The sequence below is a fragment of the Pleuronectes platessa genome, chromosome 1 (assembly GCF_947347685.1).
Source record: "Pleuronectes platessa chromosome 1, fPlePla1.1, whole genome shotgun sequence".
NCBI classification, from domain to species: domain Eukaryota; kingdom Metazoa; phylum Chordata; class Actinopteri; order Pleuronectiformes; family Pleuronectidae; genus Pleuronectes; species Pleuronectes platessa.
Window position 1 is genome coordinate 21,167,688 of NC_070626.1, and position 23,191 is coordinate 21,190,878.

The window sequence follows — 23,191 nt, forward strand, 5'->3', positions numbered from 1 at the left end:
ACCTGGAGCTGAACGCTTCAAAAACTGTAGAGATGGTGGCAGACTTCAGGAGGAGCCCAGCCCAAACCGCCCCCCTCACCATGTGCGACTCCCCAGTTAAAACAGTGGAGTCATTCAGATTCCTGGGGACGATCATAGCACAGGACCTGAGGTGGACGGAGAACATCACCTCCATCACCAAGAAGGCCCAGCAGAGGATGTTCTTCCTGTGGCAACTGAGGAAATTCAGCATGCCGCGGAAAGTGATGGTTGAGTTCTACACAGCCATCATTGAGTCCATCCTCACCTCATCCATCACCGTTTGGTTCGCTGCCTCCACTGCCAAGGACAAGGGCAGACTGCAGCGGATCATTCGGTCAGCTGAGAAGGTCATCGGCTGTGACCTGCCGGCTCTCCTAGACCTGTTCCACTCCAGGACCAGAAAGAGAGCAGGCAAGATCATCGCTGATCCTTCCCATCCCGGTCACCACCTGTTCCAGAGACTTCCATCTGGGAAAAGGTTCCGGGCCGTCAGGACTAAAACCTCGCGTCACCTGAACAGCTTTTTCCCCATGGCAGTGGGGCTCACAAACAAGCCCCCCCCATCACACTGACTCTGCTGACCCCCCCCCCCCCACCCTCGCACATAATTTATAACACTACATTATTGGCACTACCACCAATCTTTGCACCTTAAAACCGCACAAAACACATTTACTGTATATATTATTTTTTCGATATTGTTGTTTTTTATATTGATGTTTATATTGCTCTATATTGTTGTTTTTATATTGTTGTTTGTAAAGTGCACCAACCACACCAAGGCAATTTCCTGTATGTGAAAATATACAAGGCAATAAAAAGAATTCTGATTCTGATTCTGATTCTGATCTTGACATTGTTTTATTGGCACAAGTAAAGGATTTATATATGTCCTCTTTTCTTACCATAATAAATAGAATACACTGGGAATTAGGTCTGAAATGGATCAGAATGTGAAACCCAACACTGGTAAGTGTCCTGCTCTGTGACTTACTCTTTATTTGACAGCATGTGAACCACTGCTGGATGTCACAATATCCTGCCTTTAAGAGAAAGAGTCACCTATGGATCCCACGGCAGGGGGATGCACAATTCACATATTTATTGCCCCGAGGCTTGTTAAGAGTGTATATTCATCAGTTGCCCACGCACGCCCACTGTGCCTATCTGGAGCCCGGTGCTCCTGTCATCCTCCACTGCTGCTCGCTGTGTCGTGACAGCTCCCTGTTTTATCCACAGCTCCGTCGTTACCTTCAGCTCTCCTGGAATTTCGATCTCATGTTCCCTTGTATCTTCTCTCTCCACCTCCGCCAGCAGCATCCCCCAGCTTTCAACATGTCTTCCCGTGTTTGCTGGAGACGAGGCGTGAGCGCAGGAGTGTTAGGAAAACTGCTCGTACTGGTTGGGAGAGAACAGGAAGGTTTTCATGCTTGAATGTATGAATAGAAGTGTTGGATAGGTTGATAGATCCGACAGAGACCCTCTCTCAACTTTACGCAACTTTAACAGTTTTTCTCTCTTGTGTTGAATGTGTAGAGCACAGTGTGTGGAGGCAGAGCTGCCAATTTGTTTAACTCCAGAGATGTTATTTCTAAAGATTGATTAAATACCTTCATATTTCTGCCTGAGCTGCAGTTGTTATTGGCCAATAGAAGGCGGTATAGTTTGGCGCCCCCCTACATAAGAAGACTTACAGAGACCTTCATTAAAAAATAATATAATTAGCAAATAGGCCACTTAGCGACATGTAATTTAAATGAGCAACTTATATATATATATATAGGTAGGGGGTAAAAATTATAATCAACAATTAAAATGTTGATCTGAACTCTAATTAGTCGGAGGGGCGGAAGAATCCTAGCCCATTAACTCATAAATTGTTTATAGTCTATAGGAGATTGCAGATTCCACATCACCGCTCAACAAGTGACAGCAGAAGGATGTGTCCCATTAATGGAATCCTGGGCAGCCAGAAGTGAACCGGTGTAAATTATTGAATGAAGTGATGAATCATTGAACTTTAGCAGAGACGGAGGCAATATAATTTACAAAATATAGAAATGAAGTCACTGAAAATGATGCAGATTAGAGAAGAACATTGCAAGCGAGGCTCAGGGTCAGAGAGCTCTGACCTGATCTACTGGACATCTTTGGTTATGATGAACATTGCTTGACTGGTGGAATGTGTATATTTGGGATTTGGATTTACTGCTTGATTTGGAAGCTGGAGAGAAATAGAACAAATGCTTTTGACTTTAATGTGGCGTTATCATTTGGTCCACGTGTGTCCAATTAAACTACTATAAATCCTGTTCATGATATCATCACTTCAAATCAGACTGAACTGGGTGAACCTGAGTGAACTCTCCAGTTTAACATCAGATCTTGATAGTTTTAGACAGCAATTTTGGAAATATAAGTTTTGGGTTATCTTACTCTAAAAAACAAGGTTTCATATTTTCTTCTCCTTATGTTGAAGGTGGAAATATTGAACCTTTATTCAGACAGCTTTGAGTATTTTCTGAACAGAGTCTTACATAAAAACATAAGCCTATTAAGAAAATATGTAATGTATAAAAATAAATGTCATACATGTTAACGCTACTGAATATCTACTTACTTTCTGTTTTCTAGTTTACATTTAAAATATTCAACAAATAATTTGTAATCACTACATGATTAATCATATCACAAACCCTCAGATTCATCTTGTGTATGAATTTTCAACAGTATTTTATGCAGAACTCATTGATTATTTTTAAACTTTGAGTATATTAAGCTGATAGTACTTTTGTACATATACTTGATCGGATTTTGAAGGTAGAACTTAGAATTTTTATTTTCACGTGAGATGGTCACACATGAAACTAAGACTGAAGATTCCACTGTGGAGGAACTCTCGAGGAAATATTTCTGTTGAAATACATTTATGGCCTGAAGATATAATGAAAATTAAGCTTATAAAAAAATGCATATCAAGACCAGACCAGGAGCATTTTTGTTTTATATACACATTTATATTATGTACACTGTACAGAGTTCAAAAAATAAATGGTCGATATTTAACATTGTGCACTCCACAGATGTGTGACTACAAAGAGAAAAGGGAGTGAAAGAAGGGACTGAGTCATACCAAGGACAGACAGATATCAACATCCCCAGTAAATACTGATTCTTTTTTCTCTTTTTTTCATACAGGACACTTCACGATCATTTGTACAGTATATAAATTAAAATGTTGCTGGTTAACCTCTCTTTGTCTGAAGCAGAGTGCCCAAAATCAGAAACACAAGCTCCTCCGCATGAATTTACCGGTGTTTGGCCAGTGATGTGTAGAAAGATGATTCTAGTTGCATTCCTCAGAACTAATACATACCGAACCCTGACTGATATTCAAGCAATATTCAAGTTGCATTGCTTGAGGTGACTTTCATTAAGCCTTTGGAATGTAATGCTTTGTCAGCAGCACTCTCAGTAATGCCTTGTTTAACACACAGGGCCATCGGCACAGACAGACGACCGTGTTCCTGGTTATTTTGGGATGCTCCAATGCTTGGCTCTGACCTGAGATGTAGCTAGCAGTGATGCAAGAGGTGATGATTATCTCCCGTCACCTTTTTTTCTCTCTACCCCCTCCCTGACACTTGGTGAGGGGGCACATATGGTGAGGAGCAAGGCGTGGCAGGGTTTGTAAGGCACACACAGAACACTTTGTGCCAGAAAGCATGTGTGCACGACAGGGGTGTTTAGGGAAGGGGGGGGGAGAACGTCAACAGCGATGTGAGGGACCCACCCTTCGTTATTTTGGCCTGGATGATCAGATAGAAAGCACAGATCGCACAAAATGTCACTAGCTTCTTCTGTAAAATATCTGGTGTATGGCAGTCAAAGGAAACAGGCTTTTATCCGGGCTTGTTGCAAAGCTGGTTTAAGATTCAACCTAATAACAAATTCCCCTCGAACCAAACGTCATTTTAAAAACCACACGTGAGCAGTGACCCTGCTATGAAGAGAGGTTTGTTCCAGCATCGTCATTGACGAGTGTAGTGATTCGTAAGGAATTGACAAACTTATTTCTTTGTACATCTGGATTGTTTGATACAGAATAAAAACGGTAAACAATGTTGTTCTGTATTAAACTGACAAAAGAGAACTCAGTGCAGATAAACACACAGAGGGACTCACAATAAATACAATCACACATATAAACTCAAGTTCAACAATTGACACTCACCCGGGCACACACATGCACACAGCCAGTAGACCAACAAAAACAATCAGTGGAATGTAAAAAGATTTTTCTCCCAGTTATTATTTCGTTCATTTCGTTTTCATTCATCCTCCTAACACGTGTCTTTATGGAACTGGGGGGGGGGGGACATAGAGACCTGTGACCAACTCAAAACTCCCATGGACTCTTAGTGCTCTGTAGCAACGAAGAAAAGGAGGCGTCTATTCCATGGTAAATACTCATAATGAATCTGTTTGTAGAGTGGGTGACAGGGAAAGTCTCTTTTTTCCATCTACATTAGATTTTTTTTAATATGTCAACCCCGAGCAAAGTCATTTACCACCTCCATTTATTTAACTAAACTCAGTATTTATCCCTAACCTCGAAAATTGAGGTTAAAAAAAAAAACTCAAGGTCCACTTTGGGGCGTTTTCCTTTTGAAAAAGCTAGAAATGTGCTCAAATAATAATAAAAACTTAATTTTCAATATGAGATATATTTTAAATAATTTGAAAAATACCCTGGTTACTCATGTTGGATGGAATTGGATTTTGAAAGCAGTTTTTTTTTTATTATTCTAGTCCACTTGAAAATGAGGATGAGTACCACAATGACATCCTTTGGATTTCCTTTGTATTTGAAGTGGCAGCAGTGATTTCAGGGGATCAAACGCACGACATATACCTAACGATATCTTTCTGGTTCTGGGTTCCTTTAAATAATTTATATTGGGTCGACGGACTCTTTCAACTTGTGACCTCCTCATGTCTTCAGCTAAGATCAACACCACAAGCTCTAACAATATTTTATGTTCACCATCGTTATCAAGGGCAATTCTATTTTTAACAATATCTTTAATTTAGCTGTGCAAGTCCAAACTTACGCAAACACATGTATACATGCACGCACACACACACTCTAACACACACACACGCACACACATACACACATACACTTACTGAAGCTGGCTTTTTGCTTATTTTCAGTCTGGAAGAACAAGTTGATTTTCTACGTTCTTTTTTGAAAAACCAAAAAATAAATCACAACATTAATCACTTTACTCTTTTTAACTGTCCATCTGGTTTTCTTTTCCAAGAAAATAGGAAAGAATGTTTTTATTTTTTTTTTTTTTTTTACACTCATCCTCCAGGACCAGTGTTTAATTATCTTGTTCTTATCCTCTTTTTTTTTATTTGGAGATCTTCATTTGGGGTTACAGCACATCACCCACAGCACGCACAGACGACGAAGGGTTCCAGCCAAGGGAGAATTATTACATGGGTGCCAGAGAAAGAGTGGAATGTGTAAAAGATCAAACATGGGTTGAGTGACAGAGTCCAGTTCCATTTTTAAATACAGGGCATCACTCCTCCATTGCCTTTGTTGGTTTACCGGATTTTTCAGGCATTTTAAGGGGATGGAAGAAAGAGTGACTGCAAATGAAGAGGACTTGAACAAAGAGGTGAGGAGCAGAGTGGAAGATTCCTCCCTGCAACAACCGATGCAGCGCCATCCACACTCAGGTGCATGTCGGTAGCAGGCCGCCTTGCCGCCACAGAGGATAGCTGGAGTATCAGTTAGATCCGTTTTTGGTCATGGGTGGCAAGAGGTAGGCCACTGCTCGGATGTAGAACACTGAGAATGTTTGACAAGGTGGAGGAAAGACTCGTCTTAAAAAGAAGGGCACAAAGGAGGAGGTGTGTCAAGACATCACAGACATTTTTAAGTTCAGACAAATGGATAAAAGGGGGTGAGGTGGGAATCAGAGTTGGACAAGGGTGAAGTTTGAGGATGATGTCACGAGGGGACATATCAAAGAGGCCTGAGAACAAAGAGATGACACACAGTTCCTGCAGCCCGAGACCGCAGTTAGAGATTAGGGGGATATGTGCTGAGGGCGGGGGGGTTTGGTGGCGGATGCTGAATTCTGGGGGGGGGGACGACACTGTAGGCAGGTTTGGTCGCTGGGTCCCTCAGGTCTTGAGGGCGTGCCACTGAGCCACAGTGGTGCGAGGGTGACCCATCATGTCCTTCCAGTGCTTCACCTCTGCAGGGCCACTTTTCCATGAAAGATAGATCTGTGAAAAGAAGACAGTCGGTGTAACTCGTGTCGTATCACAAAGACACTGATGTTATTTGTAAAAAGCAGAGCCAAAAAACTGTCAGGTATTACGCGGGTAAAGAGACGCTCAGTGAGACTTAAGTCTAGCCCTGCTTTCACCGCTAAGCCTGCAACTACACTCAGAATTCAATTCAAATCCACGACGGGGAAAAAATCCATTCGAGGAAGAGATTTCCCTTGCAGAGATACTCTGAGAGAGGATAATGGTGACACTAATGAAGATCAGACACAGAGTCTTTAGGTAATTCTCCTGCAGAAAGAGAATCCAGGTCTGCACAGGTCATAGAAAACCATAGTAGTAGCACACAGCTCAGATATTGTTCCTACAGTGTCTGACGAACGACTTGATTTGAGCTTTGGGGTCTTTCCAGACAGAAACTATAAATTGTGTCGAGCTCTGTTCGCCACTATTTATCAATGCTTGTAGAGCAGCTGGTATTTGGTCATAAGTAAACAAATCCATCAGCATACACAAGGGTCTGGGCTTGTTCCGAGCTGAGTTGTGTACTGATATATGAATCAGTAATGGCATTAAAATACATGTAGGCTAAAGCTTAACTTTACGAGTCAGTACATATCTAATAATTTCCTGGAAGGTTTCCTGAAAGAAGAAAATAGTTTGGTAATAAATACAGCTGAAGCAGAGATAGTAACTATGATTACATGGATACCAATATTTTGAGACAATACTCTGAATAAGACACTGTCTTGTAAAGAGCATTAAAAAAAAGAAAAAAAATCAAGACATGTTGAGTTTTCTGATCTTAGTTGCATTATGTGGACATGTATACGTTTTGATCGCATATAAATGGGGAAATGAATGGAATATTCTAATAGCAACATCACAATCAAAATAAGGGTTTATTCAGAATATGGGCAATAGACAGAATGTTGCTGTGCATGTAAATGTAGTCAGTGTTCAGTTGGTGCTCTTGAAATTCAAATTCATTCTGATTAACATTTAGAAAACGTTGTAAACTTATTCCGCCACCAAACAAGGTTTCTTGTTGGAAGCAGGTGGTGCTGATCGCTCGCCAAGAGCTTCAGACATTGTTGTATTTACAGGACAAAAGATATTTGTCCCCTGAGCGGCGTTACTTCTTCAGACAAACTGGGCGCTAACAGGAAGTGATGCGACGGGTCAGCTGGTCAGGATGGGGCTTGCTGGTCAGCACGCTAACTTCATTAGAAACAAAGAAGTGACTGAAATAGAAGTAGCGTCATTAACATCGGTGTAAATGTGAGTAAGGGAATGAAAGTTGATGTTGAACCTGTAACGTTTCTGCTCGATTACAAGACAGTTAATGCTAACGTTGGAGTAGCTAGGCTAATAGCCAAACTGTACCTAGAGCCTCTTTAAGCCAATGTAGTCTAGACTATCAGTTACACAGCAGCTCAACTGAACATTCATCAATGTGACTTTTTCTACAGGCAATGCACAGATGAACCTATATGAAGGATTAAGTTTGAATAATTAAGTTATAAAATATTAACAGTATATCAGGAGATGAAAGTAAGAATTTGCTGAATTAATAAATAAGCATAGAAATGTCTGATACTGACATTGGCAACCAAAACATTCAAAGCCTCTTTGCCTCTCTCAGCCTCGGTGTTTGCAATCGGCCCTTGAGGGTTTTGAGGGCAATAGATGTGTTTTTCTAAAGAGACCAGCAGATTCATCTTAATTGAAAGGTTCAGGCAAAAAAGCTGACAATACTACACCAATGTACTGTATTAAACATGCTTCTGTTATTGTTCAGAGTGAATTTGATTACATCTTCTACATGTAATGCAATTTTACATTTTAGGAGATGACATTTGAGAGCGAGCACCTGCCTGCGCCTGGATTTCATTTGGGTCGTTGGTTTAAATCTCTGGTCCACACGCAAAATGAAGCCCTTTCAAGTCATTTGTTGTAGGCTACATTTATTCATTTACAGTTCGTATGACTGGTCTGCATGTACCAGCAGGGGTCAGTAGAGACTGGCGATCAAAAGCGATCAGCTGGTGAGGTTGTATCACGGTCAGGGTAATGTGGAGGAAGAAGAAGATGAGGATAATGAAGAAGAAGAAGAAGAAGAAGAAGAAGAAGAAGAAGACGGAAGAAGTGGGAAGGAGATACCTTTCCAATGACATCATTGCGACTGAGCCTGTCCTTGTCCATGACGGTTATAATTATGGTGGTCTCCCTCAGCACGTGGGCAGGCACATCAAAGGGGAAGGACTCGTTGAACACAGGGTTCAGACAGCGCTTCATTACCACTGTCTTCTTCTTTTCCACGCGCTTGTCCTTGTTCATCAACCACACTTTTACGTAGGGGTCTGTGGAGAGGCAGACGCACATCCATGTTTACTATAATTTAATGCATTGTTACTATGGGTGCTGTCGTGGGCTTGATGTGATTTTCTAGAAGTAAATCATGTCATTTTTTTATGTTGAAGCTGCGGTAATGTAGAAGGTCAACGCTGAAAGGACACGTGAGATGAAGGAGCATCTTTACCAGAAGTGCCTCCGATGTCCATGGCTTTGAGGTTGCGGGCTTTCATGATGCTCACAGTGATGATGTTGGCTGTGGGGTTGTAGCACAGAGACACCAGCAGATCCCCTCGACTCCCCTGGAGAAATCATACACACAACAGCAGCCGATTGTTTACTTTTCTGTCCCCTTTCCCCCCCATTGTTCTCTGTTCAGCTGCTTACTGTGTATTTTCTGTGTCTATCTCTGGCTTTCTATGTTCTCTCCGTCTACCTGTCAGCCTCCTCCACATTCCCTTCCATCCCGTCTCCCACCAGCACCCTGCCACATTTCCCCCGGGAGCGTCACAGCAGCCAGGAATGACATCACCCGTTACATTCTGTCCCATCGTCTCGCTCTCCCCCGCCTCCCCCTCCCTCTACCTCCTTCCTTCCCTCCCACTCCCTTCTTTCTCACTCACGCTGCCATCGCTACATGGTTTCAGCTCCTTCCAGAACGTCTGCATGTTGGCCAGGTCCAGCTTGTTGAGGGGGATGGACACCTCGCCTATGGGGTCATTCCTGCTGAAGCGGTCGTAGTCGAGAACCTGCAGGTATAGAGTCCTCTGGACCACCTTCTCATAGGGGAACCCTGAGGGAGAAACAGACACAGCACAATCCCAGAGGGTCACAGTGAGGCACATGGAAAAGAAACATCTTTCAGCTTTCAGTTAATGTTTAAGGTTTTATGAAAGCTCCCTCCATCGAACCTTCAAACAAGAAGGTTTCATTCCAGTGGGGGTTTAGATTCTTCCTCTTCACTTTGGTCTCCAGTTTGTGCTTTTTGTCCGGCAGCAGGTACAGTTTGACAAATGGGTCAGAGGTGCCGGAAAAATCCTTTGCGGGCAAATCCTGGCCCTTCAGGATTTTGACGGTGAGGGTGGAGTCCTGAAAACTGTACCCGACGCTGAACTGAACACGACCCAGCTTTTCACACACTGGACCCTCGTGGTCGTCTTCCTCGGAACCTGGAGACAACTTAGAGGCACAGGAAACAAATGTTACTTTCATTTTATATATTCTCAGGGGTTGTTATTTTTTTTTAAGCGGGCTTGATAATGGTCACTGTGTCCAGTCTGACGCTATGTTACTCCATATTTACTAGAGTATACTATATTTATTATCTGATACTTAATTTGAGTGTCCAAGTTCATAGTGTGTAAACAAATTAAATCCCATTCTGCAATATGTCTCACGTTAAAGATGTGATAAATCACTCTAATCTGAAAATACATCTGCCGGTGAAGACGCAAAATGATGATGATTCATAAGTGTCTGAAATCTCAATTTACTGGTCACCGCAGAGTAAATTAGTGAGAGTCTATTATTCTATAACAGAGAGGAGTGAATGATTGAATGAGCAGGAACGACAGTCCTCAGTTATAAAAGATTTGAACAGCGACAGCTCCATAGGAACTGAGCACAGTGGGATGTGGTTGAAAGCTCCACAACCAAAGAAGCAAGTGAATTTTGAGATTCCAACATGAAGCTGACTCAACGCTTCTGAAACGAATACTCAACGTTAGAACTCTCGTGGAGGGAGGATTTATTACAGCTCTGATGTATTAGTTTTAACCACAGACAGTTGATGGACAACGCATCTCCACTTCTTCCCACTATCCGGAAAGCCAGAAGCCAAAGTACCCTGGACATGAACACTGTCATCTTGCGTAATAGCAATCAGGGGATAAAGCCACGGTAGCGAGGTCCCGCCAATAAAGAGATCGACCAATCTGTGCTGTCAATCATGATGTTTCACCCTGTTTTTTTCATAGCATCAAATAACTGAGGGAAACCAATCTTTTAGGTTTGGCTCATATTACATCGACTAACATAGAGGAGGCGGGGTATATGAGCTATACTGCGGCCAGCCACCAGGTGGTGATTGAGACACTTGGCTTCACATTTGGGGAGCTGTCAAGTCGACCAAATTTATACATATTTACCTTCACTGGTTTCAACCAGGTGAACCCACTAACCTGTAAGCAAGGGTGTACAAAATGTAGTACTATCAGAATCAGAACTTATCAGAAAACAGGGTCAGACTTATCCAACCTTTCAGGTGAGTTGGCAGGTGATATCATATATCACAGTACCTAAGTAACTTAGACTCCAGTCCACAGGGGGCACTAGTTCTACACCTTAACTTGAAAATACAGTTCCTGACAGTCAAATTAGAATAGTGTTATGTCACGTGGATGCTGTGACCAGGGCACCAAGTGTCTGAAGCAGTGTGGAGATGAGAGGCAGATAATCTGTCGGTCAGACCGTCTCACTGATGGTGCCATGGCCGGGACAGAGAGAGGGACACAAATCCAGTTTTAAAAAGTGCTATCTGATGGAGGAAGAGCTGCAGGCATTACTCAAAGAGCAGTTCCGGAAATGTAATATCCAATTCCATATTATTCCACATATTTCTGATGGTGCTGCTCAACCTCATTCACCATGCTGAATATGATCACTTTTCATTATGCAGTCCTCCACCCAACAGCTGGCCTAAATTGCTTTTCCCCATTTTCTGCATTTGGGCTCTCTCTCCCTTTCTCCTCTCTTCCCATTCACTTCTTAAATTCTCCTCTCTAATTAATTTTTTTACTGAAAACCAAACAACCCACATGCAGTCAATGCAAATACCGCCTGAACACAACACATGGTAAAGTCTGCATTACGTTTTGAAGGATAAATCTAGAGATACTCTGTATATTTGTTGTCTTGGAATGTGGTTATGTGCTTTATTTGTTCAAGGTAACAAACAAGGAAAGGATAAGGATATAATCTCTATTTTCTATTATTATCAACAAATACAAGACCAAAAGACCCAATTGACCAACGGACTGAATTAAAAGTTTTGCCAGGCACGTAGAAGATGCTGACAAAGTTTTTTGGTGATATGAATGTGCTGTAAACAAAGACTGTGTGATCCCGCCACCTGTACTCTATCCAGACGCCACGCCTCATCTGAATGTTAAGGCCATTTCCCTGTTGTTGTGAATACATCTGACCCGGAAAAATCTCCTGCTGCTTCTCCATATGTGAAAGACAAAGCGTTCATGTTTGAAAATGGCTTTACATTGTCGTGGAACCTGCAAATACATACCAACAATATGTGTATCATTCCAAATTGATGGCACATATGCCGTAAACTTAGGAATTCCAATCGTATTGAGAATCGGACAAACGCATGGTTTTGGTGATTTCAAGTGATTTGTTGACAATAATGAAAAAATCACCATCCTTATTGTTCAACAAATAAAGCACATATATGTCAACCTCTGCAAGCGTGTGGATGTGTGATGAAGCAGGAGCAAAGACACATTCACACCACACTGTCCCTGGGTCCGTCAGCATCACACAGAAGGAAAGCAGCGTCCGAGTGAATCCTGATAAGAAGCATGTGATGCTGACAGGACCCCCGCCCCATCCACTGCCAACCCCTTATCAACTGAGACGCTTGAGAGGGTTCGATATATACTGTATACTCTGACATCCTTCTTCTCAACACAGCATCTGTATACAGCACCATTACTTTTTCCCTACAGCAGCACGAGTGGCACGATAGCGAGGGTTGTGTAACATATAGACGCCTTTGGCAAAACTGCCCCGGAACGAGGATTATCATTAAGCATCCCCACTGTGAATTCCTCAGACACACCATGAAACCCACATAATTACACACCGCTCATACCCATCTCTGCCATATTCTCCCAGCACCCACAGCACTGCGTGTTCTTTCGCAGCTAATTACCGAACCTCGCTGCATAAGGCCCCTGTCGCCCTCCCCTCCCAGTGTAACTTCAGGGTGATGATTACTGTATGTCTCTGTTCACTGAGATACTTTGTGGCAATAACTCTCTGTGAGGATCCACAGGTGGGTGAGCTGAGTGGGATGAAGAATGTTATTTTTGAGGGACGATAGACTTGGGTGGAGGAAACGCTTCTCATTGGATTTCGAGCTATTGAACTGAAGTGCGCGGGCGTTCTTTTTCTCACCATGTTCTCTAGAACCAATTATAATTCTATACTTTAATTCTTAGTACAGGATGCTCTCAGAGGATAAGTTGGGTTTATTGCAACTTATTTTTGTCGCTTTGAACCTGATTTCTATGAGTGAGGTGTTGGGCAAGAGTCCCTGCTGAACTGGCCATGTGGTGGGATCCACACAATGAGTCGTAAAAGCAAGGCCTGTGAGCCAAGATGAAACCAGCTCTAAAGTTTCCAGCTAAGATCAAGCATGGAGATAGCATCTCCTCTGGGGGTAACTTCCTCCCTGGTGTTTTCCCAGAAACCCCTGCTCTGCTCCTGGCCGTTCCCACTCTGATCTGACCTCTGACACTCAATTGGCTTAAAGCCAGCATCATCCCATGACCACACCTCAAGGAGGCTGGGCCTCCACAGGTTAATAAGAGGGGCTGCTCATCAAAAATCGCTGCCATTTTACCCTGCTCTGAAGACATCACCAGGCCCCTTTGGGGCCTCCCAGCTGATTTAGTTGCTAAAGGGGGCAACCTTAACTTTTAGTTTATCAGCCATTTACCCTGCACTGAAGACATCAACAGACCCCTCCGGGTCTTCAGCTGATTTAGTTGCTAAAGGGGGCAACCTTAACTTTTAGTTTATCAGCCCATTCCCGATTCCCTGAAGATAGAGCTGACCTTTCCAGTTAGTTGATCCGGAGGTAATTTTAGGGAGCAATTACAGACATTTGTTTTATTTCCATTTCTTTTATTTCCTTATTCAGTCGACGTTTTATTTTGATAGAACGTCGTTGTGTTATTTTGACACACACACACCAGTAGATACTCAGTATTACATGTGTGACCATTGTGACCAAGTGCTGCTGCTGCTGTTGCCTTCTTTTGAAATATTGGAGTTTGTTAAATGAAGAATCATTGAAATAACATTAACTTTATTTCCCCTTTTGAATAAATACTTTTGTAATTAAAGTATTTGTATTTCTGTGATTATTTGTACATGTGTATGTGAATACAGCTGGATTACTATAGCCTGTGCTCGAACTTAAAACCCTTCATTGTTTATTATATAATCATTAATATTAAATATAGAGATTATTAATTTAACTTTTATCACTTGAGACTGATAACTATAGTTTGACTCGTTGGTCCCTGTAACCAGGGTGGTGCCCCGCAACGATAAGCATTAATTACAGATTGTTTCATTCTTAATTGATAATTTTATTGTTTTCATTAATTATTTAACCATTATTAATTGATAACTGTATCATTTCTAATTAATTATTTTACTATTCTTAATTACTAGCTTTATAATTTTTAATTATTTTTAATAAATAATTTCATTACATTGATTTGCCTCCTGATTATTAATAATTAGCCAACGTCAATTCTACTACTACTATTGCACAACAGAGGAAATTAAAACTTTACACTGTTTACACCATTGTAAATAAAGTGATCGTCCAAGGAAATAATTCAAAATGAAACCATGAGCTTTGTCTGTAAATAGCAATAGATTTATACAGCAGACAGTTCCAGAAATATTGTAACACCTATTTCATGTATTCCAATTTAGTTTGGCTGGGTTGGTGCTTGGCTTGGAACCCATAGAATTGTCTGACTGCTCGTGTTCCTCATTAGTTTCTCTCTTTTTTTAGCAATGTTAATATTTTCCCAGAAACTGAAATACTGACATAATAATATAATACTGTAATAGAAGTCAGTATTTGTTAACTACTGTATCAATCACTTCAATATGTCAATTTTACGTGCAGTCAAACAACTGAGATCCAAAACAGCCAAATCTGAAAAGCTCTACTGTGAGTTCACAAGCTCGATCTGCAGTCATCTAGTGGTTTCAATGAATTGTCAACATTAACTTTTAATCCATTAACATTACGTTGGCACTGAAGTGCAAATCACAAGAGCCTTCACTGCCAAATTTGTTTTACAATTTTTATTTAATACTAATTTCCATGATGTGTGTGTATGCGAACTGTGGTTGTATAAACTGTATGTGGTTTTGAGCAGTATCAGGATATTTCATGTACTTTGTATGGTTGCTCTGATGTTAAAACCACAATAACAAATCACAAAACACAATGTGGCATGAACTTTTAACAGAGAAGTACCTTTTATCAAAACACAGCTTATCGCTGTCTGGATGCATGCACTTTCCACATGTTTTATAATTTTTTCTCCGTATTTTCTTTCTGCGATTGTGTTTTGTGATTTTCTGTTGTGACTTTCACTTCAGAGCCACCATACAAAGTACATGAAATATCCTCATGCTGCTCATAATGAAATAAAGTTTATACAACCACAGTTCACTTAGAGACACATTTAAATTACCATTAAGTTAAAAATTTTAAAACACATTTGCCAGGGAAGGCTCTTACTGCTCATTCAGTCTTAGTTGAATCAACGATGGCAAACCCGCAAATAAGGAGGAGGTGTGGATGAAATTGATGTATCAGCAGAGAAATAGTAAAAGGTGTCAGGCTATCATGGCTGCCATGTACTTACAAACTAATATGATTGGATGTTTCTAGTCGAACAGTTGTGAATGAGCCTGCAACTGCTGTTTCCGAGGTTAAGAATGAACTAACCAGCTCAATAATCACTCTGCATAAAACAACACAACAAGTTAAAAACGAAGCAACACAGATATAACAACGTCTGCACGTAACGTTCATCTTAGATTAGGAGAGATGATGTGAGGGCCCCATTCAAGACTCTCAGCCCTATCATTTTTTATGATTTAAAAGGTTTTGCTGACAGCAGCCTTTCTCCTCTTAATATAGACAAGCTCAGCAAAGCAGAAAGAGGACACACAGCAGATGAGTTAGTGACACATCAATAGAAGGTGTCTCATGGGGCTGCGTTGATATTGTGCGTTACCATGAGCATGTCACTGGTGACTGAGTTGGCCAAGTCAGACACAGAGGAGTTGGCGTCGTGGCGGCGTCCGCTCTCATCTGGGGTTTGACCTCTGGGGCTACTGCCTGGTTTGTTACCTGGAGTCCTGTTGAAATGGAGAGAGACACATACATATTAATAAGCAGGATAAGTACTGTACGTTTGGTCCATCATTTACAATTGAAGGAAGTCTTTGGATTAAGATTAAAAAATGTGCTGTCCAATAAAGCAGGAATTATGCAAATTCATCTTTCACTTGTGTATGCCACACAAAAGAATAAATAGTGTAGATAAGAAATCACAATACATGACCCATAATACAATTTAAAAAAAAATTCAAATATTGTGTTAGTAATTTAATAAATGCCATGTTAGGTTACAATTAGGTTGATCCTTGGCAATTAAAAACGTGATTAATGAAGGGATGTGTGCCTGCTCAGCTCATTGCTTCTACTGACAGTGAAGACAAAATATTTTTCAAACAGCACAGGGGAATCTGAACTTTCATCCTGGTGGCACAACAGACTGTGTTCAGACTTCACTGAACTCTGAAGGTTTGTGGTAACATTTGAGGGGAACTCTTGGGACGAGCTTGAACACTAATTGTGATCTGGTTTTTATGGCCCAACATGAGTACCCAGCCAGTCTCAACGCTCTTGTGGCTGAAAATGAGCACCCTGGGTCTAACGTGTTGTGGAAGCTGACATGGAAGACTCGTGGGAAAACCCTAAAGCCTGTGAGATGAGGTTTATGTAATAGAAGGAGGTAGTCAAAAGAATAACAAGGCTAGTTTTCAGTAGCCATTTCTACCTATAGACTGTATTTCTAAGAAACAACAGGAGCATACATGTCTATCTTTGACACAGCTGTAAAACACACCAGTTGTCTTTTTGCATTCTCGTTTGATTATTTCTTTGATCGGCTTTAGTCCAATGGAGATAATGGAGCTGCGTATCAAAAGCACACTAATTACAATTATTTACTTTCCTGTCAGTTAGATGTGAAAATTGAAGCCACTTTAACATCTAATAATGTAAATATGAAGCAGGAGCTGATAATTAGACGTAGGCTGGCAGGAGTCAGCAGCTGGTTAGTCTAGCCTGAAAACTGGAGACAGCGGGAAACAGCATTGCTCTTTCCAGAAATCTGTCTCCCAGCACCTTCAAAGCTCACTTATACAAATCTCGTTTGTTTCCAGCCTTTATCCTACGCTACGCTAACAGAGCTCTGGTGACGGCTTCATATTTACAGTATAAACACAGGAGCCATATCAATCTTTTCATCCAACCCTTGCTAAGAAAATAAATAAAGGAATTTGCACGAAATAGTGAACCATCGCTTTAATGCATTTAGAATCAAGCAGTTCCAGTGTCCACATACTTTTAGTCAAATAGTGTTTGTCTCTAAAGCAGAAGAGTTGGAATAACTCACTGATGTGGACTGCAACAGTATCAGAGAAAATAAATGTGCGAATAGTCATTTAGAAATAAAATAATAAAATAACAACAGTCGCAAATAAGCCCAAGACATGGACAAAATAAACCGTCAAACAAAATAAAATCTCCATTGCAAGATCTTTGGAAATAAACCATAATATGTCTGGAAAATCCTTGGACAAAAAAAGATAGAGAACAAGGAAATTTGAAAGACTGCTCCTTGCTCATATTATGCAACAGTTCGGTCGACATGGAAAATACAAAGATCTAATGCTAGTGTCTGTTTCTGCCTATTGACAAATAAGACTAATGAGCACTTATCGCTGCGAGAGAGACGACCCAGGGAGAAACGAACACGCAGACATAGCGAGCCGGAGTCAGAGAGATAGAAACAGTGTGAGCGAGTGAACAGGTGAGCTGTTAAACACAAAGGGGAAAGCAGAAGTGAGATTAGAAGATGGTATTGTGGGAAAGATTATCCGAGGAGGAGAGATACAGTTGAAAACGTATCATGTGTGCGCAGAGGATGAGAGTAGGAGAGTATTTGTCTTTGTTAAGACATGGGAGATTAAATAGAATGAACAAAGTGAGGTTACTGACTCAAATTAATGAGAAACTGAGACACACACGTTTGTACTTCTATCTTAGTGAGGACACTGATGGCATATTAATTCCCGAGCCCCTAACCCTAATCTTAACCATCAATGCCTAACCTTAACCCTTAACCTTAAACCTAACTCTAACCCTAAAAAAAAGTCTAAACCTTCAAACAGCCCTTTGAAAAAGTCAAAATCTCCTCACTTTCCAAAAACGTCCTCACTTTGTAGGGTCTCTGTTGGATATGGTCCTCACAAAGACATAAATACAGGAACACATACACAGTAGCCGTAAGATAAATCCAGGAGGGAAGGGAGACAGGATGAAGGCCTGGAAATAAAACACACCAGATTTGGTTTGGGTGTAAGAGTCAGATGCTCTGGAGCAGAGAGAGGAAGCAAACTGACACGTTACATGGGCAGGCAGAATAGAGGGAGGCTGGAGAAGGAGGGCTGAGAGATGGACAGGGGTTGTAGAGCAAAGAGACAAGCAAAAGTGGAGCGAGCGCGAACAAGAAAAATACAGAGGGGAGGAGAAAAGGATACGGTGCGGAGGAAAAAAGAATCGATTCGTCACTCTACATTTATTTTCCGTGATCTGCAGGTCAGAGCGCTAACAATGCAGCGCAGACTGAATTCAAAATGAAATGGTTTCTGTTTCAGACGCTTGCCAAACACAGCTTACTCTTCATGTACCCGCTGATAAGGACGTCTGGAACACGACGGCGTCATTTCTGCAGCAGGTGATGGATGAAGGATGTTTGCAGGGGAGGTTAAAATAAGGTTCAATTACAGCTTCTAATAACAGCCCCGCATAACACATCAGGAGACAATGTGTTACCTTAAAATAATTACATAACACTGGCAGTCACACACATTACACCAGGCGGTCTCGCTGTCTCGCCGTCTGTGGCGATGACGCAACGGTCCCCTGAGCTGCAGTGTCTTCTCTGAAACCCTCTGTTTTACCTTCAGTGTTTCACATCGCTGTATGAAGAATAACATTTTAGATTACATCTTTCATTCAGCCTGCCAGAACAGAACTTGATATTTCAATTTCAAAAGGATTTTCATTGTTGTTTGTAACATGTTACCCCCTAGCCTGACGTTGTCAGACTCACAATTCTAGTCAGAATGTGAGTCTGAGACCGCTCCATTGGGCTGTGATTATGGGGCGTGTTTCAACTGACCAGGAAGTAAAATTCTTCTTCGCTCAATTGGATAGACCTACAACCAATCAGAGCAACGTAGTATGTGACGTATGCTAAGCAACGTATTGTGAGTTATTTACTAACGCCAGGTTCACACCGGACGCTTCAGCGCAGCGCCAAGCCTTAAATAACAGCTGGCTCCCATCCACTCCCATGTTAAAACTTTGTGCCGGTTACACCGGAGGCTGAAGCACCGCGAGGCAGCCTTGGCGCAGCGCGGTGCTTCAGCCTCCGGTGTGACCGGCACAAAGCCGTGCAGCGATCTACTGGATCAACGGGTGATATTATTAGCGCTGCCCGGCGGTTCAGCGTCGCTTCAGTGTCCGTTGTGAACAGCCAAGCGCCGGGGCGATAGGGATTAGCGCGGTGCTTTGGCGTCGCCTCCACGTTCTGTGTTCCTCTTTAAAAATGAATGCGCTGTCGATGTCTTCTAAAACAGACTCAATGGCAGCATCTACACATCTCAGCTCGCCAGCGGCAGGCATGTTTGTTGAAAACGAATTCAACCCAAGGGCACTTTGATGACGTGGTTGATTACGTTACCGTTGATCATCTGTCAATCATCGTATAAAGCCCGCCCTGACAATCTGATTGGCCCGGTCGGGCCATCATTTTTCCTCAACGGAGCGACTCCAGACCGAACTGCCCAACCTAAAATGTTGTGGGCGGGGATAAGTTCGTCTGGCATCCAGGCTAGTTACCCCCTATTCATAGTTCAATTTAGTTGTTCAGCAGGAATTTTTTTATGTTAAACTTTATTATATAAATTCTATACATTATTTGTTAAGATTCGGCTTGAAATCAGTCTTGAAACAAACCAGCGAGCACAGCAGGTGGTCTCAAACCTGGTAGCTCACCTGGTAGCACAGACCCATCCCGTAGTTTTAATTTACTAACTATAACATAAGTTAAATTAATGAGAATATGTTAAAAAATGCCCCTCATAATCCGCCAGGGTTTCATCATCTTTATGTTTTTAAACGTACTTTATATTTGAATGTGTGGGAACAGAATGGATAAGTTTGAAAACAGTCAAGGTAAATCTGATCCAGATACTCTCACCAGCACTGTCAGAGCATCAAAATGTAAAATGTAGATTTTTGGGGGCATTCCAGCAATCGAAGTTTTACAAGTTTGAAAGATTTCCGCTTAAAAAAAAAGAGGTATCCCTGTTTCACCTACTCCCCTCTTGAGTTCATTGAAACCCCAGTTACACAGATGTCTCCTCAGAGGCCTCCGCTCTCTGCCTATACAGTATACAATGTATCTCTAGTAAATGCTTACTTGGAGGAGGAGTTGGCCAAATGACAGCTCATTGAACTCCACTGAATCAACACCCAGCACAAAACAGAAACCACACGAAATCTTGAACTATCAACCTTCCATAAACACAGCCATCTGTTTACTACATTATTAACAAAGCAGAGAAATTCATTCTATTATGCTACTGTGAATATTTGGTTATAAATCATCTCAGTCCTGCAGAGCATATATAATACCCTGATACACTGCGTATAAAACTGTTGTAGTTAATGCAGGTCTGCATATATTATGCATGCTTTTTTCCCAGACTGTAAATAAATCCACAGTTCTGTCTCCTCCAGTCTAATGAAGCCCTGAGACAACCAGGGCGCCTTTGTCATATTTGCATAAATTTGAAGAAGTATAGTTGCACAAGTAAAAGTGGAAACAAGTGGTGGAAAAAGTTTAAATCTTCTCTTCCTATCTAACCTAAGACAGTGCTCAGTTGCTGGGCGACACATGAAGAGCACTAACTGATGGGAAAAAAATACATTAGCAAGATTATATGCATCCAAATCAGCAGTTTACCAGATGAGGAGGACATCTGTCAAAAAGTAGGGAATGAAAACTGCACTCAGGTTTTTAGTGGAGTAGTAGGAGGCAAATCAATGTAATGTAATGCCTCACTTCAGGTTGATGACTATATAAATCAACTGAAAATATGGCCTCATTAATTTTACAGCTGCTCGTGCTGTACAACATATGTACATTTGACCAACTTTAAGTCAGAAATTTAACTGGCTGAAGATCATAGAATATTGATTACCTGATTACTTTTTTTTAATATTAAAATTATCTTGATTAGCATAAACAATTTCCCTAATTGTATTTCAAACGGCTTTCAGTTTTTCTGTCTTTTCTTCTTTTCACCTGCATGAATCCTCTTGCAGGTGTAAAAGTGCAGCAGCTCTCTAGTTTAAATGCCATTTAAAAAAGAAAGTTAAGTGTCGTCATATGCTCAGTTATAAAAAAAATCTCTAAAATGATCACAGGATTATTCTCTCTCCCTTTTTGCACCGCTGAAGTGTTTCCTCAACTCTGAATTTGTTTTGTGGGAAACAGACACATTTAATACAGATAAATCGGCACCACTCTACTCTCATATGAGTAGAGCTATTTCCTAAAAGATTTGTGAAAGACGAGCAGAGCTGAGGAGTCTGCATGTCACAGTCACTGCAGATCAAGGTTTGGTGACACGTGAGGAAAATAAAGACCTGCTGCTGCTCAGAGTGTCCTCGAAATCACGACTGTTAACACGACAACGGCCTCGGGGACATGGACCAAATGGGTGTGGTAGTGAGGTGAGTGCACCCATGCGTGCAAATATACATATTTACTCACCGTCAAATATACACTCACTTGTACTCTTCCACTTCCTCTCTCGCGCACACATGCACGCACACACACACACACACAGCCTGCAGCGGGGCATTGGTGCTGCATAATATCTCAAACAGACATGATAACATCCTGAAATCCGATTTGAGGAAATGATGAGACATGTTGCAGGAACACTGGAGAAAGACGAGGGAGGATTTCAGTTATTCGTCTCCAAAAAGACAATTGAATTATTCCCGCTGCAGTTGAGGATTCTGCGACAAAACTAGACACGAACTTAACATTTTTCAATATTAGAAAGTAAAACTCGCCGCCATCAACTTTGGAATTTGCCCGAACAGAAGGAGAAATATCTGGAGCTCTATATAAGTCGCCCCTATTTCTGCCTGCGAGCCACTATCTTGTCTGAAACACAACACCAGTTACATAATTCATCCTTTAGAGGTTGTTGTAACCATGACTACTGAAATGTGTGCTCCCACTTAAGGTTGTACTCACTACCATCATGTATTTTACATGGGGTAGCCATGGTAACAGGAGCCTTCAAAAGTGGGCAGTGAAATCCAAGGAAGTTCCACGGAGAGGGTCGGATACTGAAAATAGAAAAAAGCCCACGGGGCAAAGGGACCGAACATTTAGAAAGCCTTTGAAACGCACTCTTTGACTTCCTTCATACCTACACTCCTGCAACCCCCCTGTGAAAACACCACAGCACACAGCGCTGGGCCGGTGGGTGTGTGTGAGCTCCTGCTGAAAATGGCTGATTCGTTGAAACAAAGAAGAGACGAACCTCCAGCCATGACACTCGAAGCAACAAAGACTGAAATGAGAAACTATGGAGATACCTTCTTCTGCCTGTCAATAAAACAGTCATAAACATCAGACTGAAACAAGCTCTGATTTGTTATGAGCAACTCTACAACAAAACAAATGAGCATGCACGTACTCACACAAACACACACACACACACACTCACACACATACACACACACATAGCCATTCTCTGGGGATAGGTCCCTGGAGAAATCACCACACCAAACTGACTTTTGACCTTGTGGCCTCTGGACAGAGGTGGAAGCCATCCTTTATGTTATTGGGCAAAGTGAGTCATTACACCACAAGGGACAACGCAGAGACATCATCATCACTTTCATATGTCAAGTGTGTATAGTGTATGTAAAAGCAAGGATCAATGCTTTTTTTACACACACGGGTCTCAACGGGATCTTTTCTCTTCGCTACCACATTGTCCTGCTGCATTTCTCCCCTGGGGAAAAGTGAGAAACTTTTAAGGCACCGTTCCTGAATACAGGCTGCAGTATCCAATTTGGTGCGATTTGGACCCTGATACGTTCAATATTAATAAACCTTGAATAAACAGTTGCCAGTGCTCTGCGGCAGTGGCGGCTGGGCATCATCGATGTAAGAGACAAAATAACTTTCGTAACAACGGCAATGACAACTGATTCTCCAGTTCTGCTTCTTCTTCCTGAGCAGCTTCAGGATTCTGAGGACTGAGTCAAGCAGCA

General features: G+C 41.6%; 1 protein-coding gene across 1 annotated transcript in view; it reads right to left on the bottom strand.

Moving 5' to 3' along the window:
* Window positions 1-6,225: 6,225 nt before the first annotated feature.
* Window positions 6,226-23,191, bottom strand: part of syt7b (synaptotagmin VIIb) — a 34,290-nt gene continuing 17,324 nt past the window's right edge. The window contains exons 4-9 of the mRNA XM_053423514.1: window positions 15,762-15,885; window positions 9,600-9,867; window positions 9,312-9,481; window positions 8,876-8,990; window positions 8,497-8,696; window positions 6,226-6,330 (exon numbers count right to left, since the gene is read on the bottom strand). Of these exons, the coding sequence (XP_053279489.1) occupies window positions 6,226-6,330; window positions 8,497-8,696; window positions 8,876-8,990; window positions 9,312-9,481; window positions 9,600-9,867; window positions 15,762-15,885 (982 nt within the window). The remainder of the gene's footprint in view (window positions 6,331-8,496; window positions 8,697-8,875; window positions 8,991-9,311; window positions 9,482-9,599; window positions 9,868-15,761; window positions 15,886-23,191) is intronic.